We start from the raw sequence: 21,411 nt of genomic DNA, 5'->3' as shown, positions 1-21,411 counted from the left end.
TTGTGTTTTCTTTTTTCTAAAAACTTGTGTTTAGCTTTTTGTTGTTGCTGTTGTAAAAGTGGTAGCATTGTGGTGTTTTCAGATTTCTGTCTGCCAGGCAGCAGACAGAATCTCCACACTTGGAAGTGTGAGTGAAACAAACTACTTTGTAATGTTGCCAGAATTGACAAAATGTAGAAATTCTTAACAATGCAGTGCTTGTAGAAAGCTAATGTATTACTCCCTCCAAAACATGTTTTACAACAAATTTTCAGGTTTGTGCTGGCAATGTAGAGGCTATTCAAAGCCTTGTATTAGAATTTTTCAGGGGCGTTTACCAAGGTTAATGGAAACAAGCAGAGCAGTTAATGAGGTAAGTGCCTTATAAGTGACATGCAACACATGGATTTTTTCCCGGATTAGGGTTTTTAAAAAATGTAATTCAAATAATGTAGTCCAGTTTAAAAGTAACTCTAACTATCAGTCTGACTTTATATTGTAGCTATAGATTCTCCAGCTTTCTGGGAAAATAATTACAATATTATTATTTTAACCTTTTTTGTATATTTTGCAAAATTTATGAAAGTTTGTTGATAACATAGCATGGTATTACTATAGCCTGTGGTATCATTGTAGCCTGCATTCTCATTGTATTCTACAATTTTTCTACTGTGTCATAAGAAGATAAGAACTTAAGACTTTTGCACCCAGTGCAAGGTCTCACATATGTCAAGGGACAGTGATTGCTCAAATGGGAATACCCACCTCTTTATCCTCCTTGATTCAAAGTCGACATTGCAAGAGTGGTCATAAAAATCTCAGAATGTAGTGAATATGATAACTGGGAATAGTTTCTTAGTTCACTGGTTCTGCATTGCCTTAAAACTTATTATCTAACTAAAACTTTTGATTTAAATGTGCTTTTAGCCTACATTTTATTCCTAAAAATAAAATGTTTTATGAAATGAATTCTGATATGGGTGAATACTAAAATGAATATTGGAAGATTCTGATGTAATATTTTTTCTTTTTTAAAAATTAAATCTACTGGGGTGACCTTGTTAAAAGATTATGTAAGTTTCAAGTGTACATTTCTATGATACATGATGTATATATTGCATTGTGTGACTGTCCTCCAAAGTTAAATCCTCTTCTGTCACCATATATGTGACATACTTTACTCTTGACTAACCTACCCCCCCTTCTGGTAATCCACCACACTGTTGTCAGTGTCCAAGAGTTTTTGTTTTTCTTGTTTGTTCATGTGCTGTTTTCAGCTTTATATCCCATGTATGAGTGAAATCATCTGGTTCTTAAATTTTTCTGTCTGACTTATTTCTCTTAGCCTGATATTCTCAAGGCCCATCCATCTTGTTGCTCTCTATTTCTTGAGGTTAATGAATGAAAGCAGAATAGTGTGGGAGAAAGTAAAGACCAAAGAAACAAGAGAAACTACTCAAGGCAAAGCCTAGCTCATGGCACAGGACAGGGAACTATGAATTTATATAGAAGATATGAAAATTTCAAATCATGTAAAGCTTTTTCAATAGAAAGGATAAAAACTACTACTTAAAATATATCTACACATGAAAGCAAATCTAAAAAATGACTAAAACTTGATGGAAGTTTACCATTTCAGGTCAATAAGGGAGAGGCTAGAGTTTGCCCTTACACTTAAAAGAAGGAAAAACTGGGTAAACTAGTAATAAATTGCTTTATTTTGAACCGATCAGAAAATGAAATTGTGGGGATAACAAAACAACCTACCTGATTTTCAAGGTCGATATATGTTGTTGCCTGAATATTCATTACTTTAAATGAATATTCATTCATGTTTTATAAATATTCCTAACTTTTTATTGCTGAGTAATATGTCATTGTATGCATATGCCCAGTGTTAAGGGGCACCTGAGTTGTTTCCAGTTTAAGGAAATTACAAATAAAGTTGCTATAAACACTGATAAAGAAAATTTATAGTCAGATTGCCTATAACTATTTGTTGGAATTTTTATTGGACTTCTATTTAATATATTAGTCTAATTATAAAGAATCAATAGCAGTGAAATACTACATTATGTAAACAATGAATACAGTTTATCATACCATTTACTTACATTTTAAATTGATTTTAGAGAGAGAGTGATGAATGGAGGGAGGGTTGGAGGGAATGAGAAAGACTGATCTGTTGTTCCAAGTGTTTGATGCACTCATTGGTTAATCCTTGCATGTGCCCTGATGGGGGATCGACCCGCAGCCTTGTCATGTTGAGATGATGCTCTCACAAACTGAGCTCTCTGACCAAGGCGTCCATTAATTGAGATCTTTGATTTCTTTTTACTGACATTTTGTTGTTTTCAAAATACAAGTTCTGCATATTTTTTAGGTTACACCCAGGTACTGATTTCTATGCTTTCATAAATTATCTATCCATTTATATCTATAGATATATATGCTAGATATATATGTACTTATATTTAGCTTTAGTTTCCCATTGTTATATAGGGACATGGTTGACTTTGTATATTGGCCTTCTATCCCATGACTTTGCTACATTCTCCTCCTGGTTCTAAGGGATTTGGGTAGATTTAATAACATTTGCCATATACATACACACACACACACACACACACACACACATATAATTTTATGCTGTGAATAGAAAGTAAATCACTCATAATTTTTATTACATAGGACTTAGTTCTGCCCATTGAGACCAGTCTATAACGATTATAATTCCATATTTCCATATCACTGCTCTTAATATACTAGAAGTTCTCTTTTATATCTCCCCCGAGGCTTACAGTCATCCAAGCATACACTTATATTGTTTCTTTTTAAACTAAAAAAAACTATGCAGTTACTCTACTCTATGTAACTATATTTAGAAAAAATCGTATTCCCTTAAAAATATAGTGGCCAGATTGTGTGAAGAATGCATATACCAATCTTTTAAGAGTCAAATTGTACTTTCTTCATGATAGTAGAACTGTAATAATGGTAATTGTATTATTTCATATAATTCTCACAGTGACCTTTTGGGTAGATATTTTTATGTTTACTTGTAGATAAAGAGACTTAAGCTTACAGAAATTAACAAAGTTGCCCACAGTTCCTCAGGAAAATGTAGCCTAGCTAGGGTTTTATGCCAGGTCTCTGATATCAAATACTTTGCTCTTAAATGCTTTAATACTTCATTCAAACCACTAGTGTAGTTGATACTATAATTTTTACTGTATGAAATGCTGTTTCCAATAAAATTTTGATAATTAGGTATTTTAATTAAAATAGATAAATAAAATGTTGGTTTTAATCTTGATTACTTGTTTATCTATCTCTATTTTACATTTTATTTTTATGCATTTGGTTGGTTCTTCAAACTTAATATTCACAGGAGATAACTTTTAGTTAATCATTGCTTTATCTGATTTATTATATTTTAATTGTTAGTTTCTACAAATATTTTTTTAAATTCTAGCTTACCAATGAGTTGCTACTTTCCAGTATAAATTTAAATATCACACAATGGGATAAAAGATTTACTGAGAAAACACCTAAATAATAAACAAAATGAAATTTTGAAAAGAGAAAAAACAGTGTAAATAAATACTTTTATCTTCTTAGGCCAACTCATAACTTACAGAAAACAAAGATTATTTGAGAGTACAATTATTAATTAACTGAATTCCCAGAGAGAAATATTAACCCAAACTATTTCTAGGTTTAAGGTTTTTTATAATTGCTTATTGAACGTGTTTGTGAGTACTGATAGGCTGATTGAGGGTGCAATAAAACTTTATGAGTAGCTCCATATATACCTGAGCAGTGCTCCTTGATCTTTACCTTGGCAGCCTTACCCAGCTCTTGCATACAACAGCAAAGAGAACAAGGAATGAAATAAGGTAAGTTATGAATAATATTTCTTTGTTACTTTCATGTTTTTAAGTAATTACATTCTCTCATAATTCATGTTAGCAAACTTCCTGTCCATCTGCACTTCTTTAATATAGCAAAAATAACATATTTCCAGTTGTCATTTTAAATATATAGCTATCTGAACTAAATAGGAGGAAACATTTATTTTTTAAGATCTAAGAATTTTATTTTTTTTGCCTAGCTCTTTATTAAACTTTTTTTAAAGACTTTATTTTTTTAATTTTAGACAGAGGGGGAGGGAGAAAAAAAGGGAGAGAGACATCAATGTGTGGTAGCCTCTGGCGTGCCCCCTCCTGGGGACCTGTCTCACAACCCAGGCATGTGCTCTGATTGCGAATTGAACCAGCAACCCTTTGGTTCACAAGGCTGGCATTTAATCCACTGACCCTAACTGGCCAGGGTTTTATTAAACTTTTTGTCAGACTTAAGTGGAGTCATAATAGGTTTAGTTCCATTGCTTTATGTAGAGGAAAATAAGGATAAAAATATTTTGTAATATAGAAAAATACTCTAAGAATGATTAAATATATTTTATCTGAGAAAAATATGTAGGCAGAGTAGAATGTTGCATTTTAAAAACATTAAATCTTTTCAAACAAATCTTCTAAAGATCAAGCTATCATCTAAAAACGTATTACTCATTTTGAAAATAGTATACAGAGAAAGGATATCAGTATATAATTTACCCCCAAATATATTGCTTAAAATTAATGTGATTCAAAGTATTATCACTTTCATTATCATCTAGAGCATACAAACAATTTTAATACTTATTGCTTATGAGTACTCACATGAGTAATTTACTTTTAGCTCATTAATTTTGTTCTCATTTTTTAGATCTAAGAGAGTTTGCTTCATGACAATATGTATTTTCTAGACTTCCCTTAACAAAAGAAAAGCCAGTTGTTTTTATTGACTTCTTGATATCCAAGTAGGATATTACTTTGAGTGAGACTTAAACTTCTTTAAAGTTAAACATTAAATGCAACTATGTCATTTCCCATACAACATTGAGCAACTGGGTTTCATTTTCTAAATAGCTGCACATGTCACCTGTCAAGTTCAGTTTACATTTAGGTTGTCTGAAGGTTACTAATGCAATGAGTACTGTACATATATGTTAATTATGAAATTTTAATCTTTAAACATTCATTCATGAGTTATATTTTAGAAATTGAGATGGTGCTTACTGAGTGTCAGGCTCTGAACTACTTTCATGATTTTTGCTACAAATCTACAACAGTTCAATAGAGGAAATTAATATATGCACAAATAACTGCAGTAGATTTCTACCTGCCATGGTAAAATGGGAAAAGTGTACATTCACTCTGCATCTAAGAGTAGGAAAAGGCTCACAGAGCAAATGGCATTTGAACAGGGCATAAATTGGAACTAACCTGGAAGGACAGATGTGGAAAGGTCAAAGAAAGATTGAATCAAACGTACTAAGAAGACATATTACCCCCCAAAAGATGTTGCAGTTGTGGGGATAGGACATGGGTTTAATTCTGAAAATACATTGGAGGTACAATCAGCAAGACTTGTGGAATGATAGAATGTGCTAGAAAAATATGGAAGAGGGAAAAGAAGTTTTCCGGTTGGGATGCCTTGGTCTATGAACTGACACAGAAAGGTTCGGGAAGAGAAACTAATATAAGAGGACTCTTTCAAAAACTTTGATTTTTAAAACCAAAAATTTATTGAAGCATTTACTATGGATATTCTAAATTCTCATCTGGGTATATGTCATTCAATTAAGATTTATATAAAAATCATAGAACACTCAAAAGCCATAAAAACTTGAAGACTAAACAAGATAAAAGATGCATAGTCAAAATGAAATTAAACAAATAGCTTCAAGGTGATTACTAGAGAAGGGCTTTTGTCATTCTATGTTTAGATATCCTCTGTGTGTTACTTCAAATGCATAATGTTGTCTTAAATATATATTTTTGGTTTGATACACTTCATTTGCTCTTTGAGGAAGGAACTTGAAAATCATATAATTGAATATTTTTTTAATTTTATTTATTTTTATAGAAGGGTAGGAAGGGAGAAAAACAGGAAGAGAAACACCAATGTGTAGTTGCTTCTCAAGTGCCCCTGACTGGGAATGTGGCCCACAACCCAGGCATGTGCCCTGACTGGGAATCAAACTGGTGACCCTTTGATTTGCAGTCTGGCACTCAATCCACTGAGTCACACCAGCCAGGGCTTAATCTTTTTTTTTTTTAAAGAACACCCAAATATATACTCTTTCTATATATATATATATATATATATATATATATATATATATATATATATGTTATATACATTTTATTTTCCATTTTTATATTTACATTTATACCTTTTGTATATTTATATTAATATTTATACTTTATATTTATTCTTTTATGTTTTTATTTTTATTTTTTCTCATATGTTTATATTTATAATCATATATTCCACAATATGGCTATAAGAAAATGATTGAAATTTGAGAGACAATAGTTACAGTGGGAAGAAAGAGACCTCAGTCAAGAAGCTCCCCTCCTCCACCTCTGTTCTTCTCTCTCCACAAGAGATGAATTCAATCGAGAGACAACACGTATAGTGTAAATGAGACAGTAAGTTTATTATGACACATAGGAGCGTAAAGCTGCAAGCAGACACCCAGCTAGTCTAAATGTCCCATGGGCAGAGAAAATAAAGTTGTCAATAAGTTTGTTCTATACACTTGAGCCAAGACTATAAATGAGTACTTAGCTAATCTAAGTACACTGACTGTTGAGGTTCAGGGGTTATATACCTCAGAATCCCAACTTCTCGGGGTTCCCCCTCCTTCCTCTGCCTTGGAAATGATGTAAAGCTACAAAGGCTTTCTTTCTCAGTTAGTGAAGGCTCTTGGTCTTAGTGAAATTGTTACAGAAGGTCCCTTTCCTGTCATAGAATCTCATGGACTGCACCCTTCATTGTACTATGTCTGCTTGTGATGTTTAGGGCACCTGGCAATCTTAGATTGTTACAGAAGCTTGCAGAAACCCCTCTTTCTCAGCACAGTCTCGAGGACTGCCCTCCTCCTGTGCCATTTTTCTTGTAATTCTTGGACATCTGGCAAACCAAGCTCAGGACTGCTAAGTCAATTGGTCAGCCATTTCTTTTCTTAACTCCCAGCCTCCTGTATTAAAGTTCTTTGCTAGATTGTAATGGCTAGGGTCCTGCCTTTACTTCCCCTCTGGTTGCTCATTCCTAGCTGCTACCTAAATAGTTATAGTAGGAAGAACTAGATTTTTGTTTCTTACATTGAAGTTCATAAGTAAAATGTGAAAAACAGCATCTCCTTCATAGAATGTATCTCTCTGAGAATTAACGAACATAGTGCAAATGTGAGGTTTGTTCAATCTGAAAAACACTCTAAAATGAGAAAGCTAGGGCATACCTCCTTGGTTATCTTTTCTTTTCCTTTTATGTTTTCATCTTAGTGTACTACTGTAACTGCATCATAAAGTTACTCTTTCTACTTAAAATTGAATATGTTGCTTACATGTTTCCAATGTATATTATTTCATGTTATATAAATTTATGGAGCTGTGTCTAGCTTTGTTTCTGCTGTGCTTAGTTTTTTAAATGTATATAATTTTATGATAACAATGGTGGCTTTTATAGTTATATATTTTACATTTTAAACATACATTTATTTTGTTTTAGATGGCAAGGAAGAAATTTAGTGGATTAGAAATCACTCTGATTGTCCTCTTTGCAATAGTTACAATAATAGCTATTGCCCTAGTTGCTGTTTTAGCAACCAAGACTCCTGCTGTTGAAGGTAAGTAGTGCTAAAAAATAGTTACACAATATAGTGATGTTAAGATAGAGCTTACTCCATAATAGTTATGGGTTTTGAATAGTAATGTGTATGAGATGAAAATTGTAAAGTAAGATCTTAGGTAAGCTACATAACTACTCCAACTTTTTCTACCAATTATATTCCAGTTATTTCAATGATGAGCCATTGTAATTAAGAATCTATGTGCCTTTACATTAATGGCCTTCCCTTATGGGGTTGCTTGAGAAATAACAAAGAGGCAAAGGAATCAAGGTGTTCATAGAAGGTGGAATAATTGTCTACAGTTATCAGTAAGACCCTTCTAATTAGTGGGGAGACTGGGTTTATACCTTGGCTTTCAGAGACAGAGAGAGAGAGGTTGTATAAGTGGGGAAAAAAGGGAAGGGGAAACAAGGTTTAGATTATCTTCTTTGTAAATTATTCTATTCTGACTTAGAGTTGATGCATACTACTCTGGTCCACCTAATCTATTTTCTCTTTTCATCATTCTATCTTAACCAAATCAAAACCATAAAAGATCTTAAAAAATTGTCTCCAAGGTAACTATGGTTAGCATTTTCTACTGTTGTTAGTCTTTTGTCTTACCTTCTTCTAGTAAACCAAAATTTCTCTTCATTGTGAAGCAATCATTTTTATCTTTCCAATATCTAATGGCTAGAAAGTTCCTCTTTATTATATAGAGTAGGAATTTATTTTTCTTTTCTATTTCCTGCTTTCTCTTTTATTTACTTCACAGTTGCCTCTTTCTCTAACTTTTCTCTTTACTTCTTCAATTCTTCTCATTCTCTACATTCTTTTCCTGTCCACATTTCATCTTCTTTCTTCATCTACACAACACAAATTGTAAATGTGGTGGGACTGTACACTTCATTTCCTTTTGAACCTACTTCAAGTCCTTCTGTGAATATATTTTGTTTTTCTGAAGAAGCAGTCCAGAGGGCTCTACATAGTCAATCTTCAAATACTGCTTGACTCTTTTCTTTTTAAGGACTGGGATTTGAATTTGTGTGTTCTGTTTTAATGCCAAGTTTATTTTTACTAGATATAAATTCATGCGTTCTTTCAATGTAAGCATTCATTACTTAGGAATAGGAAAAAAGTAACTTAATACCACATTTTATTTTATTGACTTTTTCTGGCCCAGAGATTAGTCATTCTACTCCAACCCCAGTGATCACTCGCACGACCCCTGTGAACCCTGGCTCAGGGAAATGTCCCAATAAGCTAAATGATCCCGTCAATGAGAGAATAAACTGCATTCCAGAACAATTTCCAACACAGGTCTGTGGCAAGTCTTTAATATTTTTATGAATAGATATAATAATTATTTTAAGATAATCACTTAATATCAGATTGATGCTATATTTTTAAAGGTGTAGCCATGAATTAAGTTTCATTTATGTTTTTATTATACTTCTGTACAAAAAGAAGAGAGATAATAGAAATGATTGAGCTTATTTTTCTGTATCTCTATTCAATTCAAATTAAAAAGTTAACATTTTCCATGCTTAACAAGCTATTGTTAATTTTATAAACCTTCCTAAAATTTTACTATCTCAAATTGACTTCTTATTTAACTTTTGATAATATATAATACCTGGCAGAAAATATTTACTGTCCATCAGAGTATTTGTAATGATGACATTAAGAAGTATCAGTGGGAAAAAAATAACACTGATTTTTAAAATATTATTAATATTTTTATTATTTTGTAATTCAGAAGAAGAATCTGAAACAGAGATAATTCAGATTAACCAAATGAATTCATGTAACCTTAAATTGACTCTTCTCTGGTCTCCATAATCTGCATGGGAATAAAGTTCAATGTATGTGTGTCTTTGTATATTTACAGTTTTCAATGTCTATGTATTATAATGTATTATAATATCAATATAATATAAATATCACATTTAATCATTATAACACATTATATACCATATACATTATATATTAAAATTATATCATACATTTACATTATAATATGCATATTATATAATATGCCCAATATATTACATCTCTACTATATGCATATCTATTCTGTTATATACACAACATATATCTATTATATGCATATCTGAGTTTCACATAATTTTATGTTTAATTTTTCCACGAAAACTTGAAAATAGATAAGATTTTTTCCTTAGGACAACATTAGGAATACTGGGTTTTACTGCTTACCAGATAATAAAATAGCTAAATAACAGTGTTTACTGTGACATGCTGAGCAAATTGGACAGATAATTTCTTAAGCTAATATTCTCTGTAGCAAATGATTAAAGCTAAATATAAAATTCTGTTAGAAAAAAACATGTGTTGTTAGAATCTTAAAGAGAAACAACATTCAAAAACAATGGTTTAAGGTTATGATGCCTACTATTATTCTTTAATGTCGGTCTTCTAGGCTGCTAAAGAGTGTTTTCAATGTGAAACAAATTAAACTTATGATTTTAACAAATTTTAGCTAATTTATCATATATATATCATTTAAGAAAAAAAGGTGAATTAAAAGAACTTAAAATAGTATTTTAACAAGCAGCCATAACTTTACCCAGAGTGTATTTAGTAGTTAGCACAAACTTCTCTAATAAAATACTACTGACTGGGTGGCTTAAACAATAAACATTAATTTTCTCACAATTCTGGAAGCTAGAAGTCAAGGTGCCATCTGGGTTGCTTTCTGGCAAGGCTTCTCTCCCTGGTTGTTAAGACAGCTGAATTATTTTGTCTTCACACGGACCTTTTTCCTGCAAATGGAGAGAGCGAGGGAGAGAGAGAAAGAGAGAGAGAGAGAAGGAGAGAGGGGGAGACAGAGAGAACTTCATTGTCTGTTTTTTTTCTTATGAGGACACCCATTCTGTCAGATGAAAGCCTCACTTAATGACTTCATTTAATGTTAATTATTTCCTTAAAGGCCTTATCTTGAAATACAGTTACAGTAAAGGTTAGGGCTTCCTATAAAAGAAGTGTGAGGGGGCACATTTCAATTCAAAACACAGAGGCAACCCGCTATATATAATTACATAATAATTCTATATATGCACTTATGTACACATAAAATAAAAATAAGAACATAAATTTATTTTATATTTACCTACTAAAATTTGTGCCTATTGGTGAATGTTTAATGTTTCAATATTTTGTTTTCAATATTTTGTTTTCAAATGAAGCAGAAATAAAAGTGAAGTCAGATTAGGAATTAAAAATAATGGGAAAAAATGCCTGAAATCCTGAAAAATAGGCAGAACCATAAACATAAATAACAAGTACCAAAATCTATACAAAAATACTCCAAATTTAATATATTAAGAGCCATGAGGGGCACATACATTTCTAAATTAATATTTTGCTGTATATATGTAGTATGCTGAATGATGTCCTACAAAAATTTATATCTAGTTGGAGCCTCACATGTGATCTTATTTGGAAATAAGATATTTGCATATGTACTTAGTTAAATGAGGTCACACTGGATTAAGGTGGTCCCTAAGTCCAACAACTGGAGTCAGTAGAAGAGAAGGAATGACAGGCAGAGAACCACAGGGAAGAAAACCATGTGAAGATGGAAGTAGAGATTGGAATAATGTAGCTTCAAACCAAGGGATACTGAGGGTTGCCCAGACAAACCAGAAGCTAGGAACAGGCAAGGAAGAATTATTGCCTGTGGCCTCGACAGGAGCCTGGTTTTGCTAACACTTCACATTAGGACTTCTTGGCTCTGGAATTGTGAGAGAATAAATTTCTGACTCCAACCACCCTGCTCACAGGTGCCACAACAGCTGGAGGAAACTCATACAATATGTTTTGAGGAACTCCATGTAATTTCATTTTACTAAGTACTTTTTTTTTCATTTTAGCAAGGCATGATTATAATTTGTTTATTTATTATCTTTTGTTTTTAAAACTTTACATCTTTCTAAATTAGTCTATCTGTGTCTAGTTCTACCTCTCATTTTGTACCAACATTTAAAAAAAAAAACATCTTATACAGACAATTGCAAATGACAATTTTTAAAAAAAATTATTTATTTTTAGAGAAAGGGGATGGGAGGGAGAAAGGGAGAGAAACATCAACGTGCAGTTGCCTTGTGTGCCCTGCACTGTGGACCTGGCCACAACTCAGGCATGTGCCCTAACTGAGAATCCAACCAGCAGCCCATTGCTTTGTAGGCTTGTACTCAATTCACTGAGCCACACCAGCCAGGGCTACAAATGACCATTATTATACAATTATCTTTTTGTATTGTCTGGAGTATTTCTATAAGTTAGATAATTAGAGATAAAATTGCCAGATAAAAAGTTACATGTAGAGTCCTGGCTGTGTGGCTTGGTGGATTGAGTGCTGGCCTGCGAGCCAAAGGATCACGTGGGATTCCCAGTCAGGGCACATGGCTGGGTTGCAGTCCAGGGGTCCCCAGTAGGGGGTGCTCAAGAAGCAATGGCACATTGATGTTTCTCTCCCTCTCTTTCTCCCTCCCTCCCATCTCTAAGAAAAAAAATTATGTGGATGTTAGAGCCTGATAAGTAATTACCCTAAAAATGGCCACGTTTAATTGTATTCTCATCTGCAATGTACATGCATGTATGTTTGTGTTTATGGGTGGGTGCACATGTATGTGTTTCTGATGACATTTTAATTTGATGCCAGAAAAAGGAGAGAAGCTTACACATGTGTTACTTCAGCTATTAAAATTAGAGGTTTTAACTTTTTTCAAGACAAACAGCCAAGAAAGCAAAAATCGTAGGTGTTCAAATTTTGAAAGTGTACCACATTATTCCATTTAAATATTAAGTAGATTTTAATGACACTAATGTTCACACATATATAACATCACTATGTCACTCAACTTTTTATATAGCTATATGTAATTTTCTCCTCTAGTCCACACATTTTTTCCATATAGATAATAAAATCACTGATAATACAGTATTTTGCTTTATTCATTGAATATAGTAATGGTATCAACTATTTGCAATACCTGGCACATAAACTAGTTTAAAAGGTTTAAGTAAATTTTGAAATAACAATTGGCTGAAAATAAATACTTTACACATATTATGTAGTCTTGCATTCACGGCCATATCTTCATCTTTATAGCCTTGCTTGCATCTTGATACATAACTAGTACATATAATAAATATCTTAGTTCTTGTGTATTGACTGTACGGCAGCAGAATAAATTGTAGTTACCCAGAGGTCAGCAACCTTAAAAATATATAAGCTTACAATAATGTGCACTAGTATGTAAATTAAACACAACTCAGAGCATTGATCTCCGATACTGTTTAATTAATTGAATTGATAGAATATTTATATTTCTTCCGAGTGGAAGAAACAAAAAACAAGTGATATTTTACCATATATACAAATACACTTGTTTTTAAACTGCATTTCTATTGTTGACACTCTTATAGATGTCCCCATTTTCCCTGTCTTTGCCCACCTCCACCCAGCCTGCACCCTGCTTCCTTCTGGCCTTCACCACCCTGCTGTCCGTGTCTATGGGTTATGTACGTAATGTTCTTTGGCTAATCCCTTCACCTTCTTTCATCCAGCTCCACCCCTCTACACTCTGACATCTGTCTGTTTGTTGTGTCCATGCCTCTCTTTCTATTTTGTATGTCAGTTTATTTTGTTCATTAGACTCCACAAGTTTTTCAAACATTTATTCAAACATTTAGCTCAGTGAATGAGTGTGTAAAAAAATAGAGGCTGAGAAAAATGCTAACAATACCGATCACATAATTCTTTTTATAAATGTTTTATCAGGCCACTTGTGAACTGCGAGGTTGCTGCTGGAGACCATGGAATGACTCAGTTACACCTTGGTGCTTCTTTGTAAATAACCACGGCTATAATGCCCAGGAGGTTAAAACAACAAATGCTGGTGAGAATTGTTCTGTCATGGTGATCCAATATAATATATTTGAGGAGGAATAAAAATACATTTTAAAATTTTCTTTGGAAAATATCTTAAATATAATCAAGTGGAAAGGATGGATACAAAAATGTTTACATTGGCTACATTAAATTGAGACAACTGCAATATAATAAGAAATATTAAAAGTATTAACTAATCAAAAATGAGACATATTATATTTTACTATGCTTCCCAGAATAAGTTTTTCTATTTTTAAAAATGTAAGAATTATTTTGGCCCTAAATTTTAAGGACTTGTGAAGTATATTCTAGTCTGAAGGTGATGAGTAAAATTTTGTTTTTTAAATATTATTTTTTATCCTTACCTGGAGACATGCCCAGTGATTTTTGAGAGAGAAGAAAGGAGGGAGAAGGAGGGGGAGAGAAACCTCATGTGAGAGAGACATATCGGTTGGTTGCCTCCTGGGATGTACCTCATCTGGGACTGAACCCTCAGTCCAGGCATGTGCCCTGACCAGAAATCAAACCTGCCTTCTGTTCATGGGGTGATGCTCCAACCAACTGAGCCACACTGGCCAGGGCAAATTTTGGTGTTTTTAAAGAGTCAGTCTACATCATCATTATTAGGTAGGGATGGTGAGGTTAATGTGGACTTATTTTGTTTTGAAGTAGTTAAAAATAGTTGGATATGGTTATGCCTGAGCTGCATTCATACTATCTCAAGCAAAATAATTAATATATTAAAAATAAATTAAAATAAATTAATCATATTAAGAATGTATTTTTTATGTATCTTCTATATTGAAAAAGAGATATTTGTGATCCGGTCTATAACTTTATAAAAATAAGAAAGCACTTAATAATCATTAATCTTCATAAATAAACGTATGACTCATAACAAGTTTTTTGTTTCTTTAAGGACTTGAAGCCAAATTAAACAGGATACCTTCCCCTACACTGTTTGGAAATGACATTAACAGTGTCCTCCTCACAACTCAAAGTCAGACAGCCAATCGTTTCCGGTTCAAGGTTTGGTTTTTGAGATTTCTAAAACAAAGTTAATAATGAAAGTCATGTTATAAGCCTACCCCTTAACCTACCAAGACATCTGCTCTCTTGAGAAATATGTATTCTGTAGTAAAGAACTAGTTGGAATACTTGACTTCTCTGAGCTTGTTTATTCAAATGTGACATAAATAATTTCTCAGAAAGTTATTTTTGGAAAATGTAATAATGTAGTCAATGGAAAATATTTGATAAACTTATTTTAATTACAGACTGTTACTAAGGATTCATTTAAAATTTAATTTCAGAAAAGGTTTAAATGCGCCATATAAATGTGACTTACAGTCCTTAATTTTTTATTGCTATCATTTTATTTGTAATTTTAAAGAAACTAAATTTTGTGGTATGTTTTAAGCAAGTACTTTACTAGTATGTTCTTTTAGATTTGGAAGTGAAAAAGCACCATGTCCTTTGCATATTACCTTTATAGCAAAAATTTCACAGGAATTAAGACATTTTTTAAACAGAATTTAAAATCGGTATGGAATTATGAAGGGATAAACATCAAAAAGCAACAACGATAACTGAATTCACAAAAATCTAGTATTCAAAAATAAGTATTTCATAATGCTATCATTAATTTTTATTAGTCAATAAAGATATTTGTTTTGTATACACTACTTTTGTAACCAACAAATTCAGTTTATTCCTTACCAATCTATACAATAAATTTTGTATTTAGCTATTCAATAATGTTGAAATTAAGTTTATGGCTAGATTAATAGCTCATCTATAAATTATTAAATTTATTACTGTCTATTTGGAACTTGCTTTTAATATTTAATTATGAATTAGAAAATTAAGAGTTTTGAATCAAATAATACTAATTTGTTTAAATTTTTGTAGATCACCGATCCAAATAATAGAAGATATGAAGTTCCTCATCAGTTTGCCCAAGAATTTAATGGAAATGCAGCTTCCAATACATTGTATGATGTAAAGGTTACAGAAAATCCATTTAGCATCAAAGTCACTAGAAAAAGTAATATGAAAACTTTGTAAGTAATTACTTTATATTTATATAACTTTAAATAGCCATTCAATTTTATCCTATTTTAGAATTAGGAAAATATTAAATCATTTTCAGGAAGACTAGTTTTTCCTTCCAAAAAGGATGGTTGTATATCTTTGTAAGATATAATGATACAGGAGGGTTATTTCCTGTGGATGAAAGGTGCAAGAATGGGCCAACCAAAGCCAAAGGTGGAGAGTATCAGTGACTCAATGTTAGCCTTGCTATATTTTCTCATACTTAGGGCCCCTATTGTGACCTTTCCCTGTTATTTGCCATACCCTGTTGTCAATTTGTAGGATGAAATAGTTACTACTCGGAGAGGGGCTAATTTTGATAGTAATGTTAAAAGACTTTTAATATATATATTAAATTAAATGTAGCATTTATTGTCTAAATTATGAATGTAGTATGAGGAATATAAGTGACAAAGGAGTTAGTTTTCAAGATGAATTGTCTTGCATTTCTAAGAAAGCTTAATTAAGCAGTCAAGATCAAATTTTTGCATTTACTTTTAAATATATTTTAATAGTTTGCAATTATTTTATGTAAAATCACAAAAACACTAAATGCTTTTCACATGTTTCATAGTATATATTTGATGTGCATAAAACAAACAACCTTTATTATTTTTTAAAAAATGATTTTGAGCTTAATTTTAGTATATAGGTCAGAGGTGAGAAGTCAGAATAAGACTTCATTTTAAAACCCTGTCCCTGCAGAAAGGCAGAACTGGGTTTGAAATCTGACTCTGCTGCCTACCAGTTCGTCCCCTGGGAAAACATGAATTAATTCCCCCAATTTCTTATATTTATCAAGTGGGATTGATAAAGGTACTGTTCTTTAAGGTTGTGATGAAGATTAGAGGAGAGAATGCATGTGAAGGAGTATGTTGGTGATGATGAAGCACGTTGTGTTGATGGAATTAACAAGCTCTGGTTATGATGTAATGCATGTGTTCTTAAGAAATGATCACAGCTAAAGAGTGACATATTTACAATGAAATATATGGACCCTTATTTAGTAGAATTATTTTATTTTTAGTTTATACTCTTATAGATGTCCCCATTTCCTCCCCTTTGCCCACCTCCCCCCAGCCCCCACCCTTCTTCCCTCTGGCCATCACCACACTATTGACTGTGTCTATGGGTTATGAAATATATTATTTGGATAGTTCCTTCACTTTAACATTTTTTATATTTCTTTTATGGTACAGGTTTGACACCAGCATTGGTCCTTTGGTATACTCTGATCAGTATTTACAGATCTCAACCAAACTTCCTAGTGAATATATTTATGGTTTTGGAGAACACATTCATAAGAGATTTCGTCATGATTTATATTGGAAAACATGGCCAATTTTTACCCGAGATCAACTTCCTGGTGATGTAAGGAACAATCTTTCTTGTTATAAATAATATCATTATACTAGAGCAGATGGTATTTTTAGCCTATTTGAAATTCTCCAGTGTTACTTAATTCAGAGGTTTTTTTACTGTAAGAGTAAGGATTGATAACAAAGTCATAAATTACATCAATAAGCAAACAGTATATTTTTATGTGTGCTTAATAGTTATTTCCAGTTTATGAATGTTCTCTTTCAATTTTCATACTTTATCATTTCCTTTTCAGTCACATTTGTATTTAAAACTACCCATGGCTAGTCATTTCATTAGAATAAATCCAAACTCTTATGTTATACTGGGTTTGTGTAATATAGTGGCTGCTTATCTACTGGACATCATATGTCTACTTCTTCCTCTTCTATAACCTATGATAATCTTCTATAAATTCACATATTTGCACCGAAAAGTTGTTCTCTTTGTAAGTACTGAAACTTGAAGTTCTTTATAATGTATACAATGTCATTGAGAACTCATTTTAAGTTTCACTGCATAAGAATTTCTCCCAAAATCTTTTATGCAGAATTAATATTTACTTTCTAACCCTTTATTCATATTTTAATATAGAAATCATCACAGTGTATTATTTGTGTATATACTTTCTCTTTCCTAAAGATTTTATTTATTTAGTTTTAGACAGAAGGGAAGGGAGGGAAGAAGAGAGAGAGAGAAACATCAGTGTGTGGTTTCCTCTCATGCACCCCCTACCGGGAACCTGACCCACAACCCAGTCATGTGCCCTGACTAGAAATCCAACCAGCGACCCTTTGGTTTGCAGGCTGGCACTCAGTACACTGAGCCACACCAGCCAGGGCCATTTATACATTTATTAATTTATGATTTCTTTGAGTCAAATTTTACCAACTTTTAAAATGCTGATGCTAATATTTTATTCCCCAAAATGAATAAGTACATTTGTTTTAAAAAAATCTCATTTGATACAGAACCACTAATAAATTTTACCAATAAATTCTATAGTATCACTATCAGTAATAAACACCTAATGAACTCCTGGCTGATGACCTCGTAGCTGTATTAAATATACTTGAGCAGTCTTGTTTCCTTCACCTTATAAGTATAATACCAATTTGCCTCCTTCATTTTACACACTCATCACTTCTCATCAAGTGTACTGCAAAAGTTCTGTGAGGGTGGACATAATCTGGGCATTCTCTGCAGTTCCTTGGGAATACATGGACATAATGGATAAACATGTCAACACCCTTTCATGAATAGCTTCTTAAAGCTCATTTAATCATAATAAAACACAAAAGAAAGTTAAGCAATCTATTAATAATGTAATATATATTATGTATTTTATCTTAATATATTAATAACTAAAATCAGTTTGATGTTTTTTGTGCTGTAATGTTTTATTCATATGGCAGATACACTGTCTGCCATATGAACAAAACTAGGTTAATAAAATCAACCTAGAGATATGAGGGGTAAGTATAGAAACAACTTGGAATTTATAAAAGCCATTTTGAATAATACTCTTTATATAGTAAATATACTTAAAATTTAATTTCCAACTTTTGTCTTATAGAATAACAATAATTTATATGGCCATCACACATTCTTCATGTGTATCGAAGATACTTCTGGAAAGTCATTTGGTGTTTTCCTAATGAACAGCAATGCAATGGGTAAGAGTACTTTATCTGTTAGTATGTTTAAATGAAATTTAACTTGAGATATTTTAGCTATGTTCTTTATTCCAATCATAGATATGGTATATCAGAGCAAATGTTATTGTTAGTGATTTAGTATGTGAAATTATAAGTAGGTTTTATAGTTAGTGAGACAATGAAGTTTTGCATGTCAGTGCTCTATTTTGCTGTGTTGTGAGTTTCAGGCACGTTCCTTTCTGTTCAGAGTGACATTGAAATCCTGGCATAGATATGTCAAGGAACACTCCCCTTTCCTCAGCCTCATTTGCTAAGATGTTAGCATGCACCACAAATAAAAAAGAGAAAGGTCTATATGGGGAGAGAAAGAAAAAAGACTTTTTTTAGTTTACCATAATTCATAAAAATGTAAGATCTTTTGATTTTAATGTTGTAAGTACAATATATATATATATATATATATATATATATTTAAGAGGTGAATTGGTAAAACAAAAAGCTGCAAAAATTAATAATTTTTCAGTAAGAACAGTAGTTATATGGTTTCCCAACAATTATTTTGATTTACATACAGAAATATCAAATTTTACATGTTTTTTCTTAGAAATTAACTTGTAATAACATGACCTTTCAGAGAATCTTCATTTTAAAATAACTAATTGATACACAATTTTAGAAATAAATATTTTGTTTTGTAAAATGACTGGTTCTCTATCCCTTACTATGCAATTTCTAGGAAAGCTTTTTCCAGTATTTGCCAGGGAAACATCTTGAAGTCTTGAAAGATGTCCTATCATAAATCTCACACTTGTTGGCATTCTATTTTTCCCCTGTATTCTTCCTATCTTCAATATCTTGTTTCCTCATAATTATTTAAAACACAGTGTAAAATTATGTGGTTAATATAAACAGATGCTATAATTATTTTATCACTGTGTACCTTTTTCACTATTTACATATGCTTTTTCAATTTTTATTTTGCAGAGGTTTTCATCCAGCCTACTCCTATCATAACTTACAGAGTTACTGGTGGCATTCTGGACTTTTACATCTTTCTAGGCGACACACCAGAACAAGTAGTTCAACAGTATCAAGAGGTGTGCTTCATGTCCATATTACAGAATTGTCTTCTGCCATATATTGTATCTAACATGTCTACATATTTAAGTGACACTATTTAAGATATCTGGGGCTCGATAGCTAAATATGTTTTTAAATCTTATCATTTTTCACGTCTGAGTTGGTGGTTTATATTTTTGTTTTTATTTTCTATACAGTGAAGCCTATGTATATTTAAATGTCTGAATTTCTGATATAAAATTATTAGGCCATTGAGTTCAGGAGTTGAATTTCTTTGTAAGGAAGTATCTTCAAGTTTCAGGATGGGCAATGGATGTATGGGTTGAGCGTCCTTGTAATAAAAATCCTAGAGGCAGGCTAGTTATGAGAAAGGCCAATGGAACTTGTTGATGGAGAGTAGGTAAACTCTAGGAAAACTGGCTCTGATACTTAGATTTATTTAGAAGGGCAGATTTTGAATCATGGTCTGAAGTCTTACATCTTAAGAGTACTGTCTAAGCAACTCTCATTTACCTATTATATAACATCCTAGTTTACCTGAGCCCAAGATGGACCTTAGGGAGATTAAAAATCAGGGCTTACCTTAAGCCTGATTTTCAAAGTGTCTTCCATATCATTGTTCTCCTGTGGCATATATAATAATTTCTGGTGTAATCATGGAAAAAGAAATCATTTTATTGGTATTAACTTTAAGGATCATGCTTGTTTTAAAAATCTTTTTTATTGATTATATTTTGACATATAATTCCCATTTCCTAAAATAATCTCAGAGGGAATAATTACTCTCAAAAACTGTCTTCAATTATGATCCAAAAGCCTAAAATGAGAGTACCTATGATTATACACACTTGAGTGATTTATAATGTCTACCAATTCCCAAATTGCTGTTGATAAATGCAAATTTCAGAAAGAACACAAAAGTTGCAGTCTCTGTTATATGAAATCATAATGACAGTGTCAGGCTTGTCTACATACAGATTTGTGTAAAGCTAGCACATCATCAAAGCAGGGGGCAGCACATTTTTAAAGGGATTTCACATGTTATTTTTGAAATATTGATTGGGAGAGTTGACTATTACATGTTGATTAGAGCAGTAGTTGAGATTGAGTCATGCTTCACATGTGAGTGCAGCATACATGTGGCAATGCACTGGCTTACATAATTTTATGGGTAGAGTTGCAGAGGCTTGAATTTAAGCAGTAACATAAAAGACTGGTATATAATGGAGCACTATTAAACACTGCTGCGTTTAAATGAGGCCCAAATTAGGTGGAGAGTAAACAACAGAAATTTAGTTTATTGTTTGAAAGAAAACTAAGTCTCTTCTCTGTGCAACCTAACCTATTATTCTATAATATATACTAATAAACATTCTATGTGCTTTTATGAAATATGTTATGTTACATAGATAATACATAGAACAACCCACAATGAAAATTTAATCACATGTCCAAATCTTTACATACATTTTATGGAACATTAAGATATTTATAAAGGAGTTTTAAAATATTGAGTTCTTAAAAGTTTTATTTGATAAGTTATTTTAAAAATAAATTTAATGCTTACATTGAGTAGAATACAATACCCCAATATTAATGTT

General features: G+C 32.0%; 1 protein-coding gene across 1 annotated transcript in view; it reads left to right on the top strand.

The window, feature by feature from the left end:
* Positions 1-7,602: 7,602 nt before the first annotated feature.
* Positions 7,603-21,411, top strand: part of SI (sucrase-isomaltase) — an 86,581-nt gene continuing 72,772 nt past the window's right edge. The window contains exons 1-8 of the mRNA XM_028504854.2: positions 7,603-7,720; positions 8,886-9,022; positions 13,509-13,626; positions 14,539-14,648; positions 15,531-15,682; positions 16,913-17,084; positions 18,649-18,748; positions 19,715-19,827. Of these exons, the coding sequence (XP_028360655.1) occupies positions 7,603-7,720; positions 8,886-9,022; positions 13,509-13,626; positions 14,539-14,648; positions 15,531-15,682; positions 16,913-17,084; positions 18,649-18,748; positions 19,715-19,827 (1,020 nt within the window). The remainder of the gene's footprint in view (positions 7,721-8,885; positions 9,023-13,508; positions 13,627-14,538; positions 14,649-15,530; positions 15,683-16,912; positions 17,085-18,648; positions 18,749-19,714; positions 19,828-21,411) is intronic.

Source organism: Phyllostomus discolor, chromosome 2, assembly GCF_004126475.2.
Source record: "Phyllostomus discolor isolate MPI-MPIP mPhyDis1 chromosome 2, mPhyDis1.pri.v3, whole genome shotgun sequence".
In the NCBI taxonomy this organism is placed as follows: Eukaryota; Metazoa; Chordata; class Mammalia; order Chiroptera; family Phyllostomidae; genus Phyllostomus; species Phyllostomus discolor.
The sequence above is the reverse complement of the archived record's forward strand: the minus strand, read 5'-3'. Positions and strand labels throughout refer to the sequence as shown.